This window comes from Odocoileus virginianus, chromosome 21 (assembly GCF_023699985.2).
Source record: "Odocoileus virginianus isolate 20LAN1187 ecotype Illinois chromosome 21, Ovbor_1.2, whole genome shotgun sequence".
NCBI lineage: Eukaryota > Metazoa > Chordata > Mammalia > Artiodactyla > Cervidae > Odocoileus > Odocoileus virginianus.
The window spans coordinates 47,470,002-47,490,291 of NC_069694.1; the positions used below are offsets into that span (position 1 = coordinate 47,470,002).

The 20,290-nt window shown below is 40.3% G+C and overlaps 1 protein-coding gene across 1 annotated transcript in view; it reads left to right on the plus strand.

Annotated features, from left to right (window-relative positions):
• EGF (epidermal growth factor) overlaps positions 1-20,290 on the plus strand; it is a 96,477-nt gene that overhangs the window by 62,472 nt on the left and 13,715 nt on the right. The window contains 11 exon segments of the mRNA XM_070452276.1: positions 1,470-1,473; positions 2,547-2,714; positions 3,417-3,551; positions 3,554-3,580; positions 6,818-6,893; positions 6,895-6,935; positions 14,090-14,206; positions 15,220-15,345; positions 17,323-17,364; positions 17,367-17,444; positions 18,770-18,914. Of these exon segments, the coding sequence (XP_070308377.1) occupies positions 1,470-1,473; positions 2,547-2,714; positions 3,417-3,551; positions 3,554-3,580; positions 6,818-6,893; positions 6,895-6,935; positions 14,090-14,206; positions 15,220-15,345; positions 17,323-17,364; positions 17,367-17,444; positions 18,770-18,914 (959 nt within the window).

The following is a 20,290-nucleotide window of genomic DNA, read 5'->3' on the forward strand; positions in this document are numbered from 1 at the left end:
CATGTTCTAAGCCAAAAAGTATAGCAGATATTTTATAAATAATTTGCATTGCTCTAATCTATGACCAATGCAACTCCCTATTAAATACATTCACAAATACAAATAATTTGGTATGAAAATATCTAAATAACCATTCTCATCATTATAGTGCCACCTGCCGGTAAAAAAATGGTAACATCTCAACGACCAATTCAGGGCTTTTCATTTAAGGATTGAAGGAATTCATTCTTAATTTAACACACAATCGTGGCTCTCCTGTAGACAATAAATATGGGCATGATTATATCTAGTTTGGGGTTTGTGATGAAAAAACTATAGCTAATTCTGACACATACTACAATATAGATAAACCTTGAGGTTGTTTATTTGCTAAGTCGTGTCCATCTCTTGCAACCCCATGGACCATAGCCTGCCAGGCTCCTCTGCCCATGGGATTTTCCAGGCAAGAAGGCTGGAGTGGGTTGCCATTTCCTTGAGGACATTTGGCTAAATGAAATAAGCCAGTTACAAAAGACAAATACTGTATGATTTGACTTAACTTAAGGTATTTATTTAGAGAAGGCACTGACAACCCACTCCAGTGCTCTTGTCTGGAAAATCCCATGGACGGAGGAGCCTGGTGGGCTGCAGTCCATGGGGTCGCGAAGAGTTGGACACGACTGAGGGACCTCACTTTCACTTCTCACTTTCATGCATTGGAGAAGGAAATGGCACCCCACTCCAGTGTTCTTGCCTGGAGAATCCCAGGGACGGGGGAGCATGGTGGGCTGCCGTCTATGGGGTCGCACAGAGTCAGACACGACTGAAGTGACTTAGCAGCAGCAGCAGCAAGGAATTTATTGAATAGGATAGTCACACTTACAGAAACAGAAAGTAACATAGGGTTTGCAAAGGACTGGCCGGGCAGGGACTGAGAAGTTGTCTAATGAGCATAGATCTTCAGTTTTACAAGATAAAAGCAAATTCTGGAAATTGGTTGTTCAGCAATGTGAATGTGTTTTACCCTACAGAAACTGTGGGTTAAGTCTTAGGCTTAGAGGGTAAATTTTGTGTTAGGTATTTTGTTTATCTCAGTAAGCAAAACAAAACAAAAGTTATGTAAAAAGTTCCCTTCCTGCATTAATGGCTTTAATTTGGAGCAAAGGCTAGATATCAAAATGAATCTTAAGGGCCCCCATCAATAATGATGGGCGGAGACTCATTTCACCGGGACAAAGCATTTGAGTTTGCTGCCACTAGAGGGAGACATTCATCCCAGTCCACCAAATCCATTGCTCATTTGCAAAGATGACTGGCTTGGGAAATGTGACTATATGTGCAGTGATAAAAAGCTTCCAAACTTTGGGGTCCTTAGCCTAACCCCTGAGGGGTCCTCAGGCCTCTAACCACCCGAGATAGTATATTAAAACATCTCCCAGCTTACTAAACACTGGAATATTTTATCAGAGCAGTTTCAGTGGCATGGAGAGGTGGGTTTAGTTGAGGTAAGATGGGAAGAGCCCGCTTGCGGGTTGATTAGAGCCATGAATATGGAAGCAGCAGATAATAAATGACTTCCAAAGAACTTGGCTGCAAAGGGTAGGAGAGAGACGAAAAGAAGAGACGTCAAAGGGATGAGGGAATTAAGATAGAAGAGACCTGGAGATATTAATCAGCTAAAGGAAAGAAGCTGGAGAGATGAAGAGAGTGAATAAATGAAAGGGATAATTGACAGAACAAGGTCCTAGAGTAGGAAGGAGGTAGGGGTTTAATGCCTGGAAATGTGCTGGAGATGGGAATTTGAGGAGACTGTTATTCAGTTACCTTAGATTTTAAAAAACTTTTACAAAAACCTGTGAATTTAGTCTACTACTTATTATTGCCATTCAAAAGACAAGGAACCTAAAATTTTTTTTAAAAAGAAAATAAAAATGCCTTATTACTTTATATTACTTTTTGTAAACCATATCTTCCCATTTCAGCTCCAGTTAAGAGTCAAAATACTTCTCACAATATTGCAAAGGGAAAGTTGGCTTCCAATTGGTACTAACTTAGCTTAAGAAGAATGTATTTTCACAGGGTAGGCAGATATATAGTCCCAAGAGCAACTTCTTCTTTATTAAAAGGAGTGCCAGTTCTAAATCACTACTGATCATTATGTAAATCAGGTAAAAAAAATTCTGGAAAAAAAAAAAGACAAGGAACCTATGACTAAGAGGAGGAAAATAACTTACACAGTCAAGTTGTTTAGTCTAAAAATAGTGATAGAATCACTGAACACGGAAATATTCCTGCCCGGGTCTCCTGGGTGGTTTTATGTCAATCACCCACATTCTCTCACTTTCTGAATGCTGAGTGACAAGAGGCTTTGCTAGGACTTCATACCACCAGGCTCCCCTTCTAACAGATTTCCTCATCGCGTGGGTTCTCCTTGATGTAGGTGGCTCATTACATTGCTTAGTAGCTTATTAAAGAATTGATTTAGTGTAGAAATTGGGTATTCTTTGTCCTTTGAAAAATACTTATGATAAAAACAAGATGTCTGTGATGGATTTGACTGCTCCCAGGTCACCCATTTGCTGTGTCTGTGTTTGAGAATCACGTGTGGTTTTCTGATTGGACTATGCCATCGATAACAAGGATGAACAAGAGGACTGGCAAAAATAGTGTATATCGCCGAGGCAGCATGCTGAAGCCCTCATCTCTGGTTGTAGTTCATCCACTGGCAAAACCAGGTACACTGGTCTTTCTTTGGCATCTGCAACTGTTTAAATTGCTTGATGGCAGGGCAGGGAGGTGGGTGTGGCAATTCTCACTGATTTGGGTAGATGTTAAGATTTCCTGAGACTTGAATTTTGTTTAAACTAAGACAATCTAGTAATGAATTTGGGCTTTATTCCTTCAAGCTCATGTTTTCTTCTAATTAGTGTTTACTTACTTGCTCCTTTTCAAAGACTCAGGTTAAAGGCGCAAAGTCCAGGAGCAGCGATGGTGGGGGAGCAGTTTAGAAACCGGCAGTGGAAGCTTCTACCTACATTGGGCCTCTCCCCACCTGCTGAGAATGCCAGTGAGTAAGCTTCAGCCAGCAGTAGGTAAAGCAAAATGGAAAGGCCACTTAGTTTCCATTGTAACTCTTCTTTCTGAATCACCCTTTGTCAGTTTGACTGGATGATGAGTCAGGAAATAGGATTCCTATCTTCCCAAATAGCTTCTCGAACAAAAGTACTGGCTAAATTCAATAAATACTCATAAGGTAATAACTTTCTGAGCTTATCTGAGAACCAGTGGCTCTTTATAGGAACTCTCCTGAAATAGCTCTTGATATAAACTCCACTTAGATACAGTGTCTCTCCCCCAAGCTGTATGCTGCAGTTTGCATCAGCAGCAACCTTTTCATCTGCAAGCCCATCTGTGAATGCACGTCTTCTCCCTGCTAGGAGCAGATCACTGCTTCCATCAAAATGGAGGCTGTGAGCATATTTGCAAAGAGAGGTTTGGAACTGCTCAACGGCTGTGTCGTGCAGGTTTTGTGAAAGCTCCAGATGGAAAAACGTGTCTGGCTGTCTATGGCCATGGATGTTGACAGATAGTGTGGCAAACTGTGCAGCCGAATTATCTCACTTTGGCTCAGGAATATTATTCTATATTGATTCCTGCGCTTGTGCTCATTTTTAATATTTTGTGTTATTAAAAGCTCCCTTACTTTTAGGGATGCCAACTGTCTTTTTTTTTTTCCTCTCTCTCTCTGATGAGTTTGGGCTCCTCATTACAAATTAAATTCAACTGGCCTCCCTTCCCTGATGATTCGGACTGTAGGAGACTCGGATTCAGTCCCTGGGTCTGGAAGATTCCCCAGGAGGAAGGCATGGCAACCCACTCCAGTCTTCTTGCCTGGAGAATCCCATGGACAGAGGAGCCTGGTGGACTATAGTCCATGGGGTCGCAAAGAGTTGGACACACCTGAGTGATTTGAACTTTCACTTTCAACTGTAAAATTAATGAACATAAATAACATACAAAGTCTTCCAATGCTTCAGCCCCCCATTTATGATGTAAGAGACCCAGGTTCGATCTCTGGGTCTACAAGATCCCCTGGAGTAGGAAATGGCACCCCACTCCAATATTCTTGCCTGGGAAATCCCAAGGACAGAGGAGCCTGGTGGGCTACAGTCCATGGGGTCACAAAGAATTGGACACGACTGATCAGGTATGCACACACAGCTTACTCTTGGAAATAAACGCCAGGATTTTACCAACTCAGGGAATGTTCAAAGACATTTTGTCGAGAAATTTTATGGCCTCTATTTTAAAGGCAGTCATATTCAACTCCCCCCCACATGACTGTCTTAATATGAAAAGAAAAGTCCTTTATAACAAATAAATTGAGGATACCAAACAAGTATATCTTGTCAATCCAGACTGATAAGGCTTGTGATCCACATTTTAAAAAACTAAACATGACTTCAAGGAAGAATAGATCTGATATGACATGTAACCAGAGGTTCTAATTTACTTCCCTTGAATGTGCATCTAGACAAGTAAGATGTATTTGGATTCATCTCTTGACAGACATCTAATAAGAGAGAACCTAAATTTTATTTTAGGTGTTTATAAAATTCATATTTATCCAATAAGTGTGATATATGTTAGATGACAGATTGACAGCAAACATTAATTTATCCATGGACCAGAACTGGATATTTTGGATTTTCAGATCTATTAATTGTTGCTTTAGGATAACAATTCTCAATCTTTTTGATTTCACGACCTTTTTATGCTTTTAAAATGTTTGAAAAACTGAAGGTTTTTTTGTGTGGGTTTTATCTGTTAAGATCTATGACATTAGAAATTAAAACTACAAATCTAATATCTATTAAAGTTACAGTAATCTATTTTATGTGAACATGTTTTATGAAAAGGAAATCTCAATTTTTCAAAACAAAAATATGTAGTGAGAAGCATGGCATTGTTTTACATTTATATTTTTAATGTCTGGCTTAATAGAGGGCAGCCAGATTCTCCCATCTGCCTCTCTGTTAAAGCTGTTGCTGTGTTGTTTTGGTTGGAGTCTATGAAGAAAATCTGGCCTCAGACAGACATGGAGCTGGAAAGGGAAAGATTGCTTAATAGCCTTTTCAGATGCCCTTTTGGTGTATCTTCTTTTGATATTATTTCAGAACTAGACAGATGGTAGTTTCTTAGAGCCTGTTGCAATGTTGAATCTGAAGTCCTATCAGTGAACTTCTTGTCCTCTGCTATATTAAAACCCAGTATTCTTTTTTTTTTTATTAGTTGGAGGCTAATTACTTTACAATATTGTAGTGGTTTTTGTCATACATTGACAAGAATCAGCCATGGTTTTACATGTATTCCCCATCCCAGTCCCCCCTCCCACCTCCCTCTCCACCCGATCCCTCTGGGTCTTCCCAGTGCACCAGGTCCGAGCACTTGTCTCATGCATCCAACCTGGGCTGGTGATCTGTTTCACCCTAGATAATATACATGTTTCGATGCTGTTCTCTTGAAACATCCCACCCTCGCCTTCTCCCAGAGTCCACAAGTCTGTTCTATACATCTGTGTCTCTTTTTCTGTTTTGCATATAGGGTTATCGTTACCATCTTTCTAAATTCCATATATATGTGTTAGTATACTGTAATGGTCTTTATCTTTCTGGCTTACTTCACTCTGTATAATGGGCTCCAGTTTCATCCATCTCATTAGAACTGATTCAAATGAATTCTTTTTAATGGCTGAGTAATATTCCATGGTGTACCATGTACATGTACATGTACCACCTTATCCATTCGTCTGCTGATGGGCATCTAGGTTGCTTCCATGTCCTGGCTATTATAAACAGTGCTGCGATGAACACTGGGGTGCACGTGTCTCTTTCAGATCTGGTTTCCTCAGTGTGTATGCCCAGAAGTGGGATTGCTGGGTCATATGGCAGTTCTATTTCCAGCTTTTTAAGAAATCTCCACACTGTTTTCCATAGCGGCTGTACTAATTTGCATTCCCACCAACAGTGTAAGAGGGTTCCCTTTTCTCTACACCCTCTCCAGCATTTATTGCTTGTAGACTTTTGGATAGCAGCCATCCTAACTGGAGTGTAATGGTACCTCACTGTGGTTTTGATTTGCATTTCTCTGATAATGAGTGATGTTGAGCATCTTTTCATGTGTTGTTTTGCCATCTGTATGTCTTCCTTGGAGAAATGTCTGTTTAGTTCTTTGGCCCATTTTTTTTTTTTTTTTGAAATTTGCTTTAAGTATTCTTATTTTTTTTTTCATTTATTTTTATTAGTTGGAGGCTAATTACATCATTACAGTAGTTTTTGTCATACATTGAAATGAATTAGCCATGGATTTACATGTATGCCCCATCCCAGTCCCCCCTCCCACCTCCCTCTCCACCTGATCCCTCTGGGTCTTCCCAGTCCACCAGGCCCGAGCACTTGTCTCATGCACCCAACCTGGGCTGGTGAAAGTGTATATATGAAGGCAGGTTGGGGAGGTCAGTGTGTCCTCAATAATGGCAAACAGTGAGAATGACCTGATTCTGTGCATGAGGATTTTGGTATTCTACTTTTACCATTTATGCCAGTACCTAAGAGTCCTGTCTTTCTTCCTGGCTCTCCCCACCCTCAATCACATGGAGGGAAGCTGAGAGGGTGTGGTGTGGCAGGGAAGGTTTTCTAAGCTAGATCCTGCGAGTTTCTCTGAATCCTCCTACTCTGAGTCTGAACTCATAGCCAACAAGCAGCCATGAATATAAATTAACTCAAACATTTCTTAAATCACAGATGGTAAATTAGCTGTATCTATTGGCCTTCCATAGGTAGTGGAGCAAATCGGAGTAATGGAGTCACACCATTGGACGTCTTAGCCAGCAGCAGAGAGCTTGAAGATAACATGACAGTCTCCACACCTGCTAGTGGCTGAAATCATGGTGTCAGGTATGAATCAGGAGATCTTGGATACAGCTTTGGTTCCAACAGTTTCCTCCTACCCATTCAAAATTCTGAATGACCTCTCCAACTTAATGTTGACTAAATCTATGCAAAGTGAGTGATGCCAGACTTTGGACTCAAACTTTGGTCCTTCTCTTCCCAATGGTTTGCCATATTACATGGCTCATATTAGACTGGACATGAACTTTACTTGATGAGAGTTGAAGAACTTTTTTTTTTTAAAGAAATCTAACTTGGAGGCAAAAGTGAAAAATAGGCCAGAACAGATTTGAGTGGATCCTCATCCATGTCTAGTATTTTTGGTATTTGACCCATTTAGCTTTACTTCCATCATTGTGAAAAGCAGATGGTTCAGTTCAGTTCAGTTGCTCAGTGGAGTCCGACTCTTTGTGACCCCATGAATCACAGCATGCCAGGCCTCCCTGTCCATCACTAACTCTCGGAGTTTACTCAAACTCATGTCCATCGAGTTGGTGATGCCATCCAGCCATCCCATCCTCTGTCATCCCCTTCTCCTCCTGCCCCCAGTCCCTCCCAGCATCAGCGTCTTTTCCAGTGAGTCAACTCTTCGCATGAGGTGGCCAAAGTATTGGAGTTTCAGCTTCAGTCTCAGTCCTTCCAATGAACACCCAGGACTGCTCTCCTTCAGGATGGACTGGTTGGATCTCCTTGCAGTCCAAGGGACTCTCAAGAGTCTTCTCCAACACCACAGTTCAGAAGCATCAATTTTTCGGTGCTCAGCTTTCTTCACAGTCCAACTCTCACATCCACACATGACCACTGGAAAAACCATAGCCTTGACTAGATGGACCTTTGTTGGCAAAGTAATGTCTCTGCTTTTTAATATGCTATCTAGGTTGGTCATAACTTTCCTTCCAAGGAGTAAGCGTCTTTTAATTTCATGGTTGCAATCACCATCTGCAGTGACCTTGGAGCCCAAAAAATAAAGTCTGACACTTTCCACTGTTTCCCCGTCTATTTCCCATGAAGTGATGGGACAAGATGCCATAATCTTAGTTTTCTGAATGTTGAGCTTTAAGCCAACTTTTTCACTCTCCTCTTTCACTTTCATCAAGAGGCTTTTTAGTTCTTCTTCACTTTCTGCTATAAGGGTGATGTCATCTGCATATCTGAGGTTATTGATATTTCTCCCGGCAATCTTGATTCCAGCTTGTGCTTCAACCAGCATAGCTTTCTTTTGATGTACTCTGCATATAAGTTAAATAAGCAGGGTGACAATATACAGCCTTGACGTACTTCTTTTCCTGTTTGGAGCCAGTCTGTTGTTCCATGTCTTGTTCTAACTATTGCTTCCTGACCTGCATACACGTTTCTCAAGAAGCAGGTCAGGTGGTCTGGTGTTCCCATCTCTTTCAGAATTTTCCACAGTTTATTGTGATCCACACAGTCAACAGCTTTGGGATAGTCAATAAAACAGAAATAGATATTCTTCTGGAACTCTTGCTTTTTTGATGATCCATCGGATGTTGGCAATTTGATTTCTGGTTCCTCTGCCTTTTCTAAAACCAGCTTGAACATCTGGAAGTTCACGGTTCATGTATTGCTGAAGCCTGGCTTGGAGAATTTTAAGCATTACTTTAATAGTGTGTGAGATGAGTGCAATGTGCAGTAGTTTGAGCATTCTTTGGGATTGGAATGATAACTGCCCTTTTCCAGTCCTGTGGCCACTGCTGAGTTTTCCAAATTTGCTGGCATATTGAGTGCAGCACTTTCACAGCATCATATTCCAGGATTTGAAATAGCTCAACTAGAATTCTATCACCTCCACTAGCTTTGTTCATAGTGATGCTTCCTACAGCCCACTTGACTTCACATTCCAGGATGTCTGGCTCTAGGTGAGTGATCACACCATTGTGATTATCTGGGTCATGAAGGTCTTTTTTGTACAGTTTTTCTGTGTATTCTTGCCACTCTTCTTAATATCTTCTGCTTTTGTTAGGTCCATACCATTTCTGTCCTTTATCAAGCCCATCTTTGCTTGAAATGTTCCCTTGGTATCTCTAATTTTCTTGAAGAATCTCTAGTCTTTTCCATTCTGTTGTTTTCCTCTATTTCTTTGCATTGATCACTGAGGAAGGCTTTCTTATCTCTCCTGGCTATTCTTTGGAACTCTGCATTCAGATGGGAATATCTTTCCTTTTCTCCTTTGCTTTTCACTTCTCTTCTTTTCACAGCTATTTGTAAGGCCTCGTCAGACAGTCATTTTGCTTTTTTGCATTCCTTTTCCATGGGGATAGTCTTGATCCCTGTCTCCTGTACAGTGTCCCAAACCTCAGTCCATAGTTCATCAGGCACTCTGTCTATCAGATCTAGTCCCTTAAATCTATTTCTCACTTCCACTGTATAACCATAAGGGATTTGATTTAGGTCATACCTGAATGGTCTGGTGGTTTTCTCCACTTTCTTCAATTTGAGTATGAATTTGGCAGTAAGGAGTTCATGATCTGAGCCACAATCAGCTCCCAGTCTTGTTTTTGCTGACTGTATAGAGCTTCTCCTTCTTTGGCTGCAAAGAATATAATCAACCTGATTTTGGTGTCAACCATCTGGTGATGTCCATGTGTAGTCTTCTCTTGTGTTGTTGGAAGAGGGTGTTTGCTATGACCATTGCGTTCTCTCGGCAGAACTCGATTAGCGTTTGCCCTGCTTCATTCTGTACTCCAAGGCCAAAATTGCCTGTTACTCCAGGTGTTTTGACTTCCTACTTTTGCATTCCAGTCCCCTATAATGAAAAGGACTTCTTTTTTTGTTGTTAGTTCCAAAAGTTTTTGTAGGTCTTCATAGAACCGTTCAACTTCAGCTTCTTCACCGTTACAGGTTGGCGCACAGCCTTGGATTACCGTGATATTGAATGGTTTGCCTTGGAAACGAACAGAGATCATTCTGTCCTTTTGAGATTACATCCAAGTACTGCATTTTGGACTCTTTTATTGACTAGGATGGCTACTCCATTTCTTCTAAGGGATTCCTGCCCACAGTAGTAGATATAGTGATCATCTGAGTTAAATTCACCCATTCCAGTCCATTTTAGTTTGCTGATTCATAGAATGTCAACGTTCACTCTTGCCATCTCCTGTTTGACCACTTCCAATTTGCCTTGATTCATGGACCTAACATTCCAGGTTCCAATGCAATATTGCTCTTTACAGCATTGGATCTTGCTTCTATCACCAGTCACATCCACAGTTGGGTATTATTTTTGCTTTGGCTCCATCCCTTCATTCTTTCTGGAGTTATTTCTCCACTGATCTCCAGTAGCATATTGGGCATCTACCAACCTGGGGAGTTCCTCTTTCAGTGTCCTATCATTTTGCCTTTTCATACTGTTCATGGGGTTGTCAAGGCAAGAATACTGAAGTGGCTTGCCATTCCCTTCTCCAGTGGATCACATTCTGTCCGACCTCTCCACCATGACCCAACCGTCTTGGGTGGCCCCACACGGCATGGCTTAGTTTCACTGAGTTAGACAAGACTGTGGTCCTGTGCTCAGATTGGCTAATTTTCTGTGATTATGGTTTTAGTGTGTCTGCCCTCTGATGCCCTCTTGCAACGCCTACCATCTTACTTGGGTTTCTCTTACCTTGGACGTGGGGTCTCTCTTCATGGCTGCTCCAGCAAAGCACAGCCACTGCTCCTTACCTTGGACGAGGGGTATCCTCTCACGGCCGCCCCTCCTGACCTTGGACGTGGGGTTGCTCCTCTCGACCGCCGCCCCTGACCTCGGGCATGGTAGGTTGGTTGCTTCAGCTGCTCCAGGAAGTCCACAAACAACAAATATTAGATTTTATTCTTCTCTATTGTACACTTATCACCAAGATGCTAAAGAACATATTCAATATGTAACAACTTTAGGGAACCTAATTCTTTTATACTCTGTTCACTCATGATGCTAGTGGTTTTCAAACAGGGCTTAGCTCAGCCCTAAAGCTCCTGCAAACCCCACCTCTTCTTCATGCTAGGTCTCTGCCATTCAGTCAGTGCAGCTCTGCTTTGAAACACATTATGTATTTGTATTTCTGAGTAAGTCTTAATTTTAACACAGTATGTGGCTTAAAAATCAATTGGAGAACTCCATATTAGGACCTCATATACACTCAACCACAACCTTTGTGGTTGGCAAACTATAGTTAACAAGGCCCTGGAACCTCTTATCCCTCTTTATAGGAATTTATCAGTGTGATTTTTTATATAATACAAAGAGGTGAATATTTTTAGTAACAATTTTTTACAGAGCTTTAGAGTTTACCAGATCCTTTAAATGTATTCTCTAATTTGACCCTTATCACAGTCTATCATTTTACAGATTTGAAAACTGAAACTAAGCTATATTACTAAGTTAATGACTCGACCAAAACTTTTGAAAATTATGACTGAGTAGTTATCAGTAATTCATGTCAAGAAAAGAAGTACTGGAAACATAGTTATGTTAGGAATATTACTCATCTGGTGACTATTTATTTGCCATATGCTGGTGCTGGTGATAGCATGCTGAGCTAAACGTAGCCCCAGCCTCCAAAGTCACAGTCTGCTACAGAAACAAACATATGATAGGATAAAACAGTATAGATAATAAATATTAGCAGTATAGAGAACCTTCCTCTAAGTTGATAGAAGATATTTTGAAAGCCTAATGTTTGGGGGACTCAAAAACCAAGGTGAATGACAGATGGTAAACTAGGCCACATGGATGGAATGAGTGAGTGACAAAATGGCCAGAGATTTGGAATACACATATAATAGGCTAGGTTTGGCTTCGTACATGGAGACTGTACTTTGCCTCCTGCAGAATGAATGAAATTGTCCTGGTGAATTGCCTCATCTTTCCTTCCCTGGATTATATTCTATTTTGTCTTAACCTGTGAAGTTTTAGTTGTACCTGTGAGAGGTTAAAAGGTCTTACTTATGTTTTGTAGTGAAATTTTCATTTCAAGCAAGTAGTTATAAAAAAAAGAGTTTGAAAACTTTATATTAGATTTTAGGTCAATATGTTTTTATTCCCGAAAGACACATAATGATATGTGGCAAGTAGATCTGTGTACCACATGGCAAAGTGATTCAATCATAGAAAGTCTCATTGTCAAATTTATTAAAATCACAAATGCTTCTAAATTCCTGACTAAAATGTGGAATTCTTAATGTAGCCTGTTGAGCCCTAGAGAAACTAACTTGTATCCACCTCATCAGCCTTAGTTTGTGCCCTTCTATCCCCCCTTTCGACGGCCTTCTTCCATTACATAGGCCTTGCTGTAACATGCAGCTGTTGTTTTCCTGACTTACTGTGTTCTTTCTAACCCCCTCCCCACCAAGTCCTGTGAATCCTTCATATCTCAACATAATATGCTCTTTCTCAGAAAGACTTTCCTAGTCTCCTGACCAGGCAATACGAGAGCTGTTTCAGCCCTCTTGGAACCCAGTATTATTTTTGATTGTGCTCATCACACATATACTTCAGTAATTAATCATGTAAGAAAGCAGAACTCTTGTCTATATCCTCCACCACTGTATTTTTGGCCCTCATGAGGATCTGACACGTAGTAGGCATTTTGGAATGAATGAATTTTGTTAGTTTTACTAGCTGACCACAGAGTCTTTTCTAATGTGATAAGGCTAATTCTGATACAGGCCACCACAATGCTCTTCTCCTTTATCACCCTTATCTAGATATGTATATTTCAAAATTCTCAAAAGTTTTTTTTTTTTAATCACTTTTTCTTCAAATTCTTAAAACAACATGTGAAGTAGACTGGACAGAAACTGTCGTTGTATTTTAGAGAGGAGACACGTGGAGCATAGGCATTCGCTCCTTCTGGAGCCAGTGGGTGGCAAAAAGAACTTTGGCTATGGCCTACCCCCCAACTGCAAACGCATGTTGATTACTTTTCATTGCCTGGGGGATTGCAAGTTATCAAATAATTCCTGAATCATATTCTAATTCCCCTAGTGACTTAAAATGTCTTGGGTAATTGGATGCTGTCCACCATACATTCTGAACAGCCTTGTGATTTGGGAGCTAGTCTTCCAAATAAATGCTGAATCCAATGGATAATTGATTTAGGCTGAACTTATCCATCTCAAAGAGTCACGAGTGACAGGAGGTGACCAAGCAAGCATGAAAGGCATGTGTTCCCACAAAAGAAATCTTTTTGCTCAAATAGCTAAGCAAGTCAAATGTAATTACCCGATGTCTGCATTCACATGGGGCTTGAGTCCTACTTAGATCATTTAACTTTCTTTAATTTATTTGCCACTTTGGAGGGTTTCTTGACCTCTTCTATACTCAGATGAGCAAGTTTACCAGTGAAAAGACAGAAGATAGTTTATATCCTGCTGTGGTATGTCAGATACCCCCAACTACAACAGAGAGGAGGCATTTGGAGAATGATTTCATACATAAGTAGCTAAAGGAAAACAAAAAACAAAAAACTTGCTCATGTTCATGGTTCAACAGGCAACTCTGTTCCCTGGGGCGTTTGCATTTCAATGGAGTATGAAATGAAATGATCCATTTACAGCATTTAGTTTGTATGGTTCATGACTCTGTAAAAGCGCCTAGAGGTTTGCAAGTCACGGCGTAAATCTTGATAGTAAAATGTACATTTTGACATACATGTTCTATTATATATGAAACATAGTTTTAGTAAATTGACAGTAAATCTTTTTATGATCAAATCGCTTTGCTATGTTGATACATAGACCTACTTGCTACATATTATCTTTGGGAGATAAGAATATGTTGACCCCTTCATGATGGTTGGGAATTCTCAAATAAAGCAATACAATTTTAAAAATTTGAGTCCATTTACTCCTAGAAATGTTATAGTTCAAATTTGCAAATTCTTTAAAAAATTATAAATAAGTTCACAGAAGGGTTTTGAACACCACATAATTCTTTAAGACTAAAGATTTGTTGACAGCATGTAAACGGAAACATATGGCTTGTGGATCCTTTGATATAGATACAGATTACAGATCAACATGGTGTTTCTGTTTGGAGGCTAACCTGCCCCAGAACTTGACAAAGGAAGTTCTAGAATGTTCTGTAGAATGCAAAGCATTAAAGTCCATTTTTTTTCCTCTGAGATCTGAAAATAATCTAATAGGGTTCTCTCTGTTTGCAGAAAATGAAGACTGTGATGCCATTGGATGCAGTACACAGGCTGAGTGCATTTCAGAGGGAGAGGTTGTCACATGTCAGTGTTTGAAAGGATTTGCCAGAGATGGAAAACAATGTTGTGGTAAGAGCAAAATCCAAATACACATATCTGGAAAATAGTGAATAAAAAAGATTCTCTCAGATTGTATTGACTCAAAATCTCCAGAAGGATTATGTTATCCTCAGGTGTGAGTAGATTATTTGATATTAGCTAAAAGGTAGTGGATATATGAATAGAAAAATGAAACATAAAGTATATGCTCTAATACACTGAGTTTATATTAGAATTCCATAATATATATAGTTGATATTAAGAAGAAGAGTTTATAATTCACTTTAGAAGCATGAATGCGAGTTCAAGTCAAATTTATAAACTCCCCAATTCCAATAAAAACAAAGGCTTAGATCATAAGTTTTAATTTATTAAATAGATTTTGCTGGATAGGTTTCTTTTTTTAATTTTTAATTTTATTTTGGAGTGTAGCCAGCTGACAATGTTGTGATAGTTCCATAGGCACAGCAGCAGAGAAACTCAGCCGTGCATATATACGTTTCCATTCCCCAAACTCCCCTCCCACCCCGGCTCTATAGGTTTCTCTTTTATTTGACGGCCATTGTAAATGTTCTTATGGTTTGAAACTCTGGCACAAAGTGATTTACTTACACATACTTAGCTAGTCAAACACTGAGAAATCTGTGAAAATTGATACAGAAGTGAACTTTATGTCCACATGCAGGGCTCGCATTATGTTTGCAAACAGTACCTGTCAATGGCTAGATGTGTGTATGTAAGATTATACCATTCTTTCCCACTATGGGCTTCCCTGGGTGGCTCAGACAGTAAAGAATCTGCCTGCAATACAGGAGACCCGGGTTTGATCACCGGGTTGAAAAGATCCCCTGGAGAAGGGAATGGCTACCCACTCCAGTATTCTTGCTTGGAGAATTCCATGGACAGAGGAGCCTGGAAGGCTACAGTCCATGGGCTCACAAACAGTCAGACACAATTGAGCGACTAACGCTTTCACTTTCCTAATATAGTCATTCATACCAGGATCACGTACATATTTCACTAGCTCATCGTTTTGCCCACAGATGTAGATGAATGTGAGATGGGTCTCTCAGTTTGCCCTCCCACATCCTCCAAGTATGTCAATACAGAAGGTGGCTATGTCTGCTGGTGCTCAGAAGGCTACCAGGGAGATGGAATCCACTGTCTGGGTAAGAAAGCTGCGTGTGGAGGGAAGAGAGTGGGGGCAAGCCTTGGAGAATCACTGAACGCTGGGTGTGGTGGTTTGAGAAAAGACAGGATATAACTGCGGTGATACATGTTAAGTCTAAAAGGGGAGTTGTGTGATCTGTTCAAACTGACATATTTCAGTTCTTGGTAAATAGTCAAGTCCGTGCCCTTTGGCCATGACCGCACGACTTGGCGCCTACACTCTGCAGAGGCTGTTTTCCCCTCTGCCTTTCTAATTCTGTCTCTGGAAGTTGAGTGACATCAGTACCTGATCAATACTCCGTACTTTGAGCCATCATGGGGGAAACTACAGCATTTTCTTTGTCATTGAATTTGGCAACTGAACCGTGGTGAACTTCAGAGCTGACATGGGTTTCTTGGAGGTCACTGCTGTGCGTGAAGATTGCATGAAAGGGTTCACTGGCTGGCTCTTGATAAGTTCAAGCCACTGACATTTAAATATAAGCAACGGATGATTAAGACCTCTGTCATAATCACCATCCCCTGCCAAGGTCTGGGTGTGGCTGGTTGGGTTGGGAGTTCACTTACTGGATGTCATTTACCATTCCAGGTGTCACTGTACAAGTGACGACCTGACTTGAAGCCATCCTGGCCCAGTAAAATAGTTATCTCAGGTTTTATGGGGCTTTAAAACGTCTCTTCCAGTGTTTTCTTTTCCTTCTGAAAACATGAAAATCTTTTCACGGTGAGGGGCAGATGCCCTGATAACAAACTGAAATGGCATTGCTTTCTCCCACATGTTGAGGTTAAAGATGAAGTATCGGTCATAACTACCAATTTTCTGGATCTGGTTGATTTAAATCAGACTTTTATCAGATTAGTTTTGTCGAGTCCACAAACATCTATAAATGCTCTTTTAAGCACATATTTGGCTGTCAGTCAGGAAAATGTCACTGCTCTAATTAAACAGGCTCATAGATAATTTAGACAAACAGGCATTATATTTCATTTACTTTGAAGAAAAAGGAAGGTACACTTTCTTGGATGTTTAAAGTCAGTATACTCTGGATTCCCACTCTATTACTCACATACCTCCTTTCATGTAGCGGAGCGTTATGGCCCAGCCTGCCTGATTGGCATGGAGTCCTCAGGCCACATAGAAACGCTGAGCTTGTTCTTGTTCTCTGCACTGTCCCCCACCTTTAGAATATCATCTAAAATCAATGCAGCTGTGATAAGTAGTGAAGAAAGATGTGCATCATTGGAGAACTAAAAATGAATTGGGAGTTTAGAGTAGGTAGAAATACATGTTTGAGGTATTGGGAAGGACTTCATGGAGGAAGTTTTATTTTGGGTGAACCTGGGGGCATGAGTACATTTTATTAGGCATTTGAGTCAGTGGTGCAATGGTGGGAGATGTGGTTGGGGAAGGTCAATGTGGCACTGATGTTTAGGAGAGGAGTAGAGGAGAGATGGGATACGGGGAATGTAGGAAGCCTACTCCTCTCACAGGAATGGAAAATTGAAGAGAGGAAGGACCTAAAGGTTACAGTGGTGATAACTGATAATAGAAAAGATGGGTAGTTGGGAAAGAAAGAGATGATTTCATTTATATCTGTGTTACAAAGGCAAAATGTTTTATTTAATAGGATCTGAACTTGTAAATGTTTACCTAGAGGTAGTGTACCATCTCCAACTTTCCCACGGAGCTATTTGTGCTGGGAAGTTTCCTTTCCTTCCAAAGAGTAGGGAAGCTTCCAGCCTGACATCAGGAGTTTAACTGCATGGGTATGCACCCCAGGGACCCAGTTCATCTCTCTTTCCAACATGGATAATAGAATTTTTGAATCTAAAAATGTACAGGGCTCTGATAACATGTATCATGACACAAATTGAAGATGCTTCTTTTCCAGAATATTGGGTTTTTCAATTACTATATGAGCCTCTGATCTCCTCTGCACCTCACTTTTCTCTTTCCTACTCCTTTTTCCTGGCAGATATTGATGAGTGCTGACTGGGCGTGCACAGCTGTGGGGAAAATGCACCTGCACAAATATGGAGGGAAACTATACTTGCACGTGTGCTGGCAACTTGTCTGAGCCTGGACAGATTTGCCCTGGTAGGTTGGTGTGTGGTTTGGATCCAAGGGGAGGGACTTGATTCCAAAAAAAAAATCTCTACTTAACTGTGTTTTCATTAGAGCTTCGAGAAATCATTTGGTTCAATCAGGCTGGTGAGTTTCCTTTCCTGATTAGATTGATGATGGGGGCGAGAATGAAATGGTCCAAGTTTTCTTAATTTAATAGCATCTGGAATAAATCCTTTTTTATTATTCACAATGCAATGTAGGTGAGAACACAGGTGGTTCTCTTTAACTCTTCAGCTAATGTCCTGACTCGTAATGTTGATTTTGGGGGCCGCTGGGAGAACTTGGCAGGGCTAGACAGGTTGGGGAGGATGTCTGGACTTCTGGCATTTTGAATCACTTTCAAGGATTTTAAAGTATTACTTTAAAAAGTCAGTATTTCTTGAGCTGAATGAGAACTTTTAAAATTGTTAATTATAGTCCATTTCTGCTTCCCGAACCCGCCTGCAAGAGCAGTATCTTCTCACTATCAGCATTCCAGAATGGGGAGGGGTGGTAGGAGGGTGGCGGGGGAGTTGGCTTCATAGACACCAGAAGCCAGAATCAGCTGACTCACTGCCAGCCATTTACCCATCTCAGCTCTGCAAGCAGAAAACATCCTGAAAAAGGAGAATTCAGCACTTGTTTGGGGCTCTGGTTTTTTAGTATATTATTTTCTCAAATAATTTGCTCTTCTTAGAGGTATTGAAAGACTCCTAATATTTATATAGTCAGCTACACACCCTAATGTTTTTCCTTTAAAGAGCAGTGAACCATTCAACAAAAGGGACTTTTCCACTTGGGCATGCCCTCTGTTATGATAACATTTCCTCTCTGTCAAAGTTGCTAGTCCTGTCTTTGAGGGCTCCCCTGAAAGTTAAATTGCTTTTAGAAGCAAGTATCCCGTGGGATAAAATTTTGAGACTCCCAGGGAACTGGAGGTAATGGACTGTATAGTGGTGGGTGGTTTATAAACCATGAAGAGAGATAGTTGTTCAGTGAGACCCTCTTAAGCTAACTTGTTTTACACGGTGTGTTTTTATGGATGACAGATGGCTTTTATAATGAGATCTGTACTCAGGGTTCATGTGGTCTTAGGATTGACCATTCTCTTTCTTGCCTCCAATATACTTTATGTCAAATAGTGCTGAACCTTAAGCAAAATGGCTGACTCCGTAGCAAATTCCATAAAGTCTGGTTAAGAAAGTGAAATTATTGTTCCATGTGACAAATTGTTCACAGAAACTAGTTCCTGATGTTGATATCTGAAAGACTCCAGTCACATCAGAAAGTAAAAGAAATGCCTTTGATTCTTCTAGACTCTACTCCGCCATCTCACCTTGGGAAGAATGGACACAATTTTTTGAAAAATCGTTTCCCTGAATGCTCCCCGAATTATGAAGGGTACTGCCTCAATGGTGGTCTCTGTATATATTTTGGCATTGACACCCTGTTCGCCTGCCAGTAAGTCAAACTGTTTTTCTGCAGAGAGATGATATTGCAGCCCATAACTTTTAGTGAATTCAGAAAATTTATATTGAGGTTTTTCTATAATTAAACTTTTCCATAATGAAAAATATATGTAATTTATATATGTAAATCTGGGCTTTCCACATGGTGCAGAGATAAAGAATCCGCCTGCCAATGCAGGAGATGCAGGAAACTTGGATTCCGTGCCTGGGTCAGGGAAGAGCCTCTGGAAGAGGAAGTAGCAACCCAGTCCAGTATTCTTTCCTGGAGATGGACAGAGGAGCCTCGTGGGCTTACAGTCCAAGGGGTCGCAAGGAGTCTGACATGACTGAGCACACACGCATATATGTAAATCTGTATTTACATATATATATATATATATATATATATATATATATATATATATATAATGTGTGTATTACACTCTTTCTGAATATTTCACACACACCCCAGCTGTCAGTGGTAAATATAAAATTTAAGGAATTGGGTGATTTTCCCTCTAACTTGAATAACTTGATGTTACTACTGGTACAGTCTGGGAATTAAACTGAGAGAATGTCTTAAAACTTTTATTTTATGCCAAATAGATCGGGAGCATCAATGTTCTGTTTCTAAATTTTAAAAAGTGTTACATATAGTCACACTGGGCTTCCACTTCTCTCCCTCTATATCCTAATAGTTGGTATTTACATTTTTGTCGTTAACAACTGATAAATGCAGTCCTGGCTGCCTTTGCTCTGCCTGTGTCCCCATGAGGGTTTTGGTGGGTTGTGTCAACCTGAAGAGGACGTTCAAGGACGCCCCGGAACTTGGAGATGCTCCCACCACACTCGCTCAGGAACCCTGCCCCTCAGCCTTTAGTAAAACCACACCCAGAAGACCTAGTTCTGTATCCAATCTCACTTTCAGTAACTTTTATAATCTGAAGGCAATCTGAGGGAATGGGTAGATACTGAAAAATAAGTAGGTCTCTTCTGGCTGGCCTCCTGACTCAGTGATAATTTTCTCTGTGCCTAATGATGGAGTGAGAGAATACTTTGATCCTCATGAGTAGATGCTATAAGCTTAAAAGCTTTGATTATTAATAATAATTAGTACAAACATAATCTAAATTACTAGAATAAATTATATTGTGTGATGAAGAATATGGTCTTGCATTAGAAATCACGTCATCCTGACAAAAATCATGGAAAATGTTTGTGAATATTAGCAAAAATGACTCAGTCCTAGTAGAAATCTGTTTTCATATTCATATTTCATGCTGTGGTTTTCTAACCTAAGATAAATTTAGTACTTGATGATAATCATTCTTGATTTTGATAATCAGGATCAAATTGTTTTCATCTGTTCATGGCTTTTTATTATTCCCA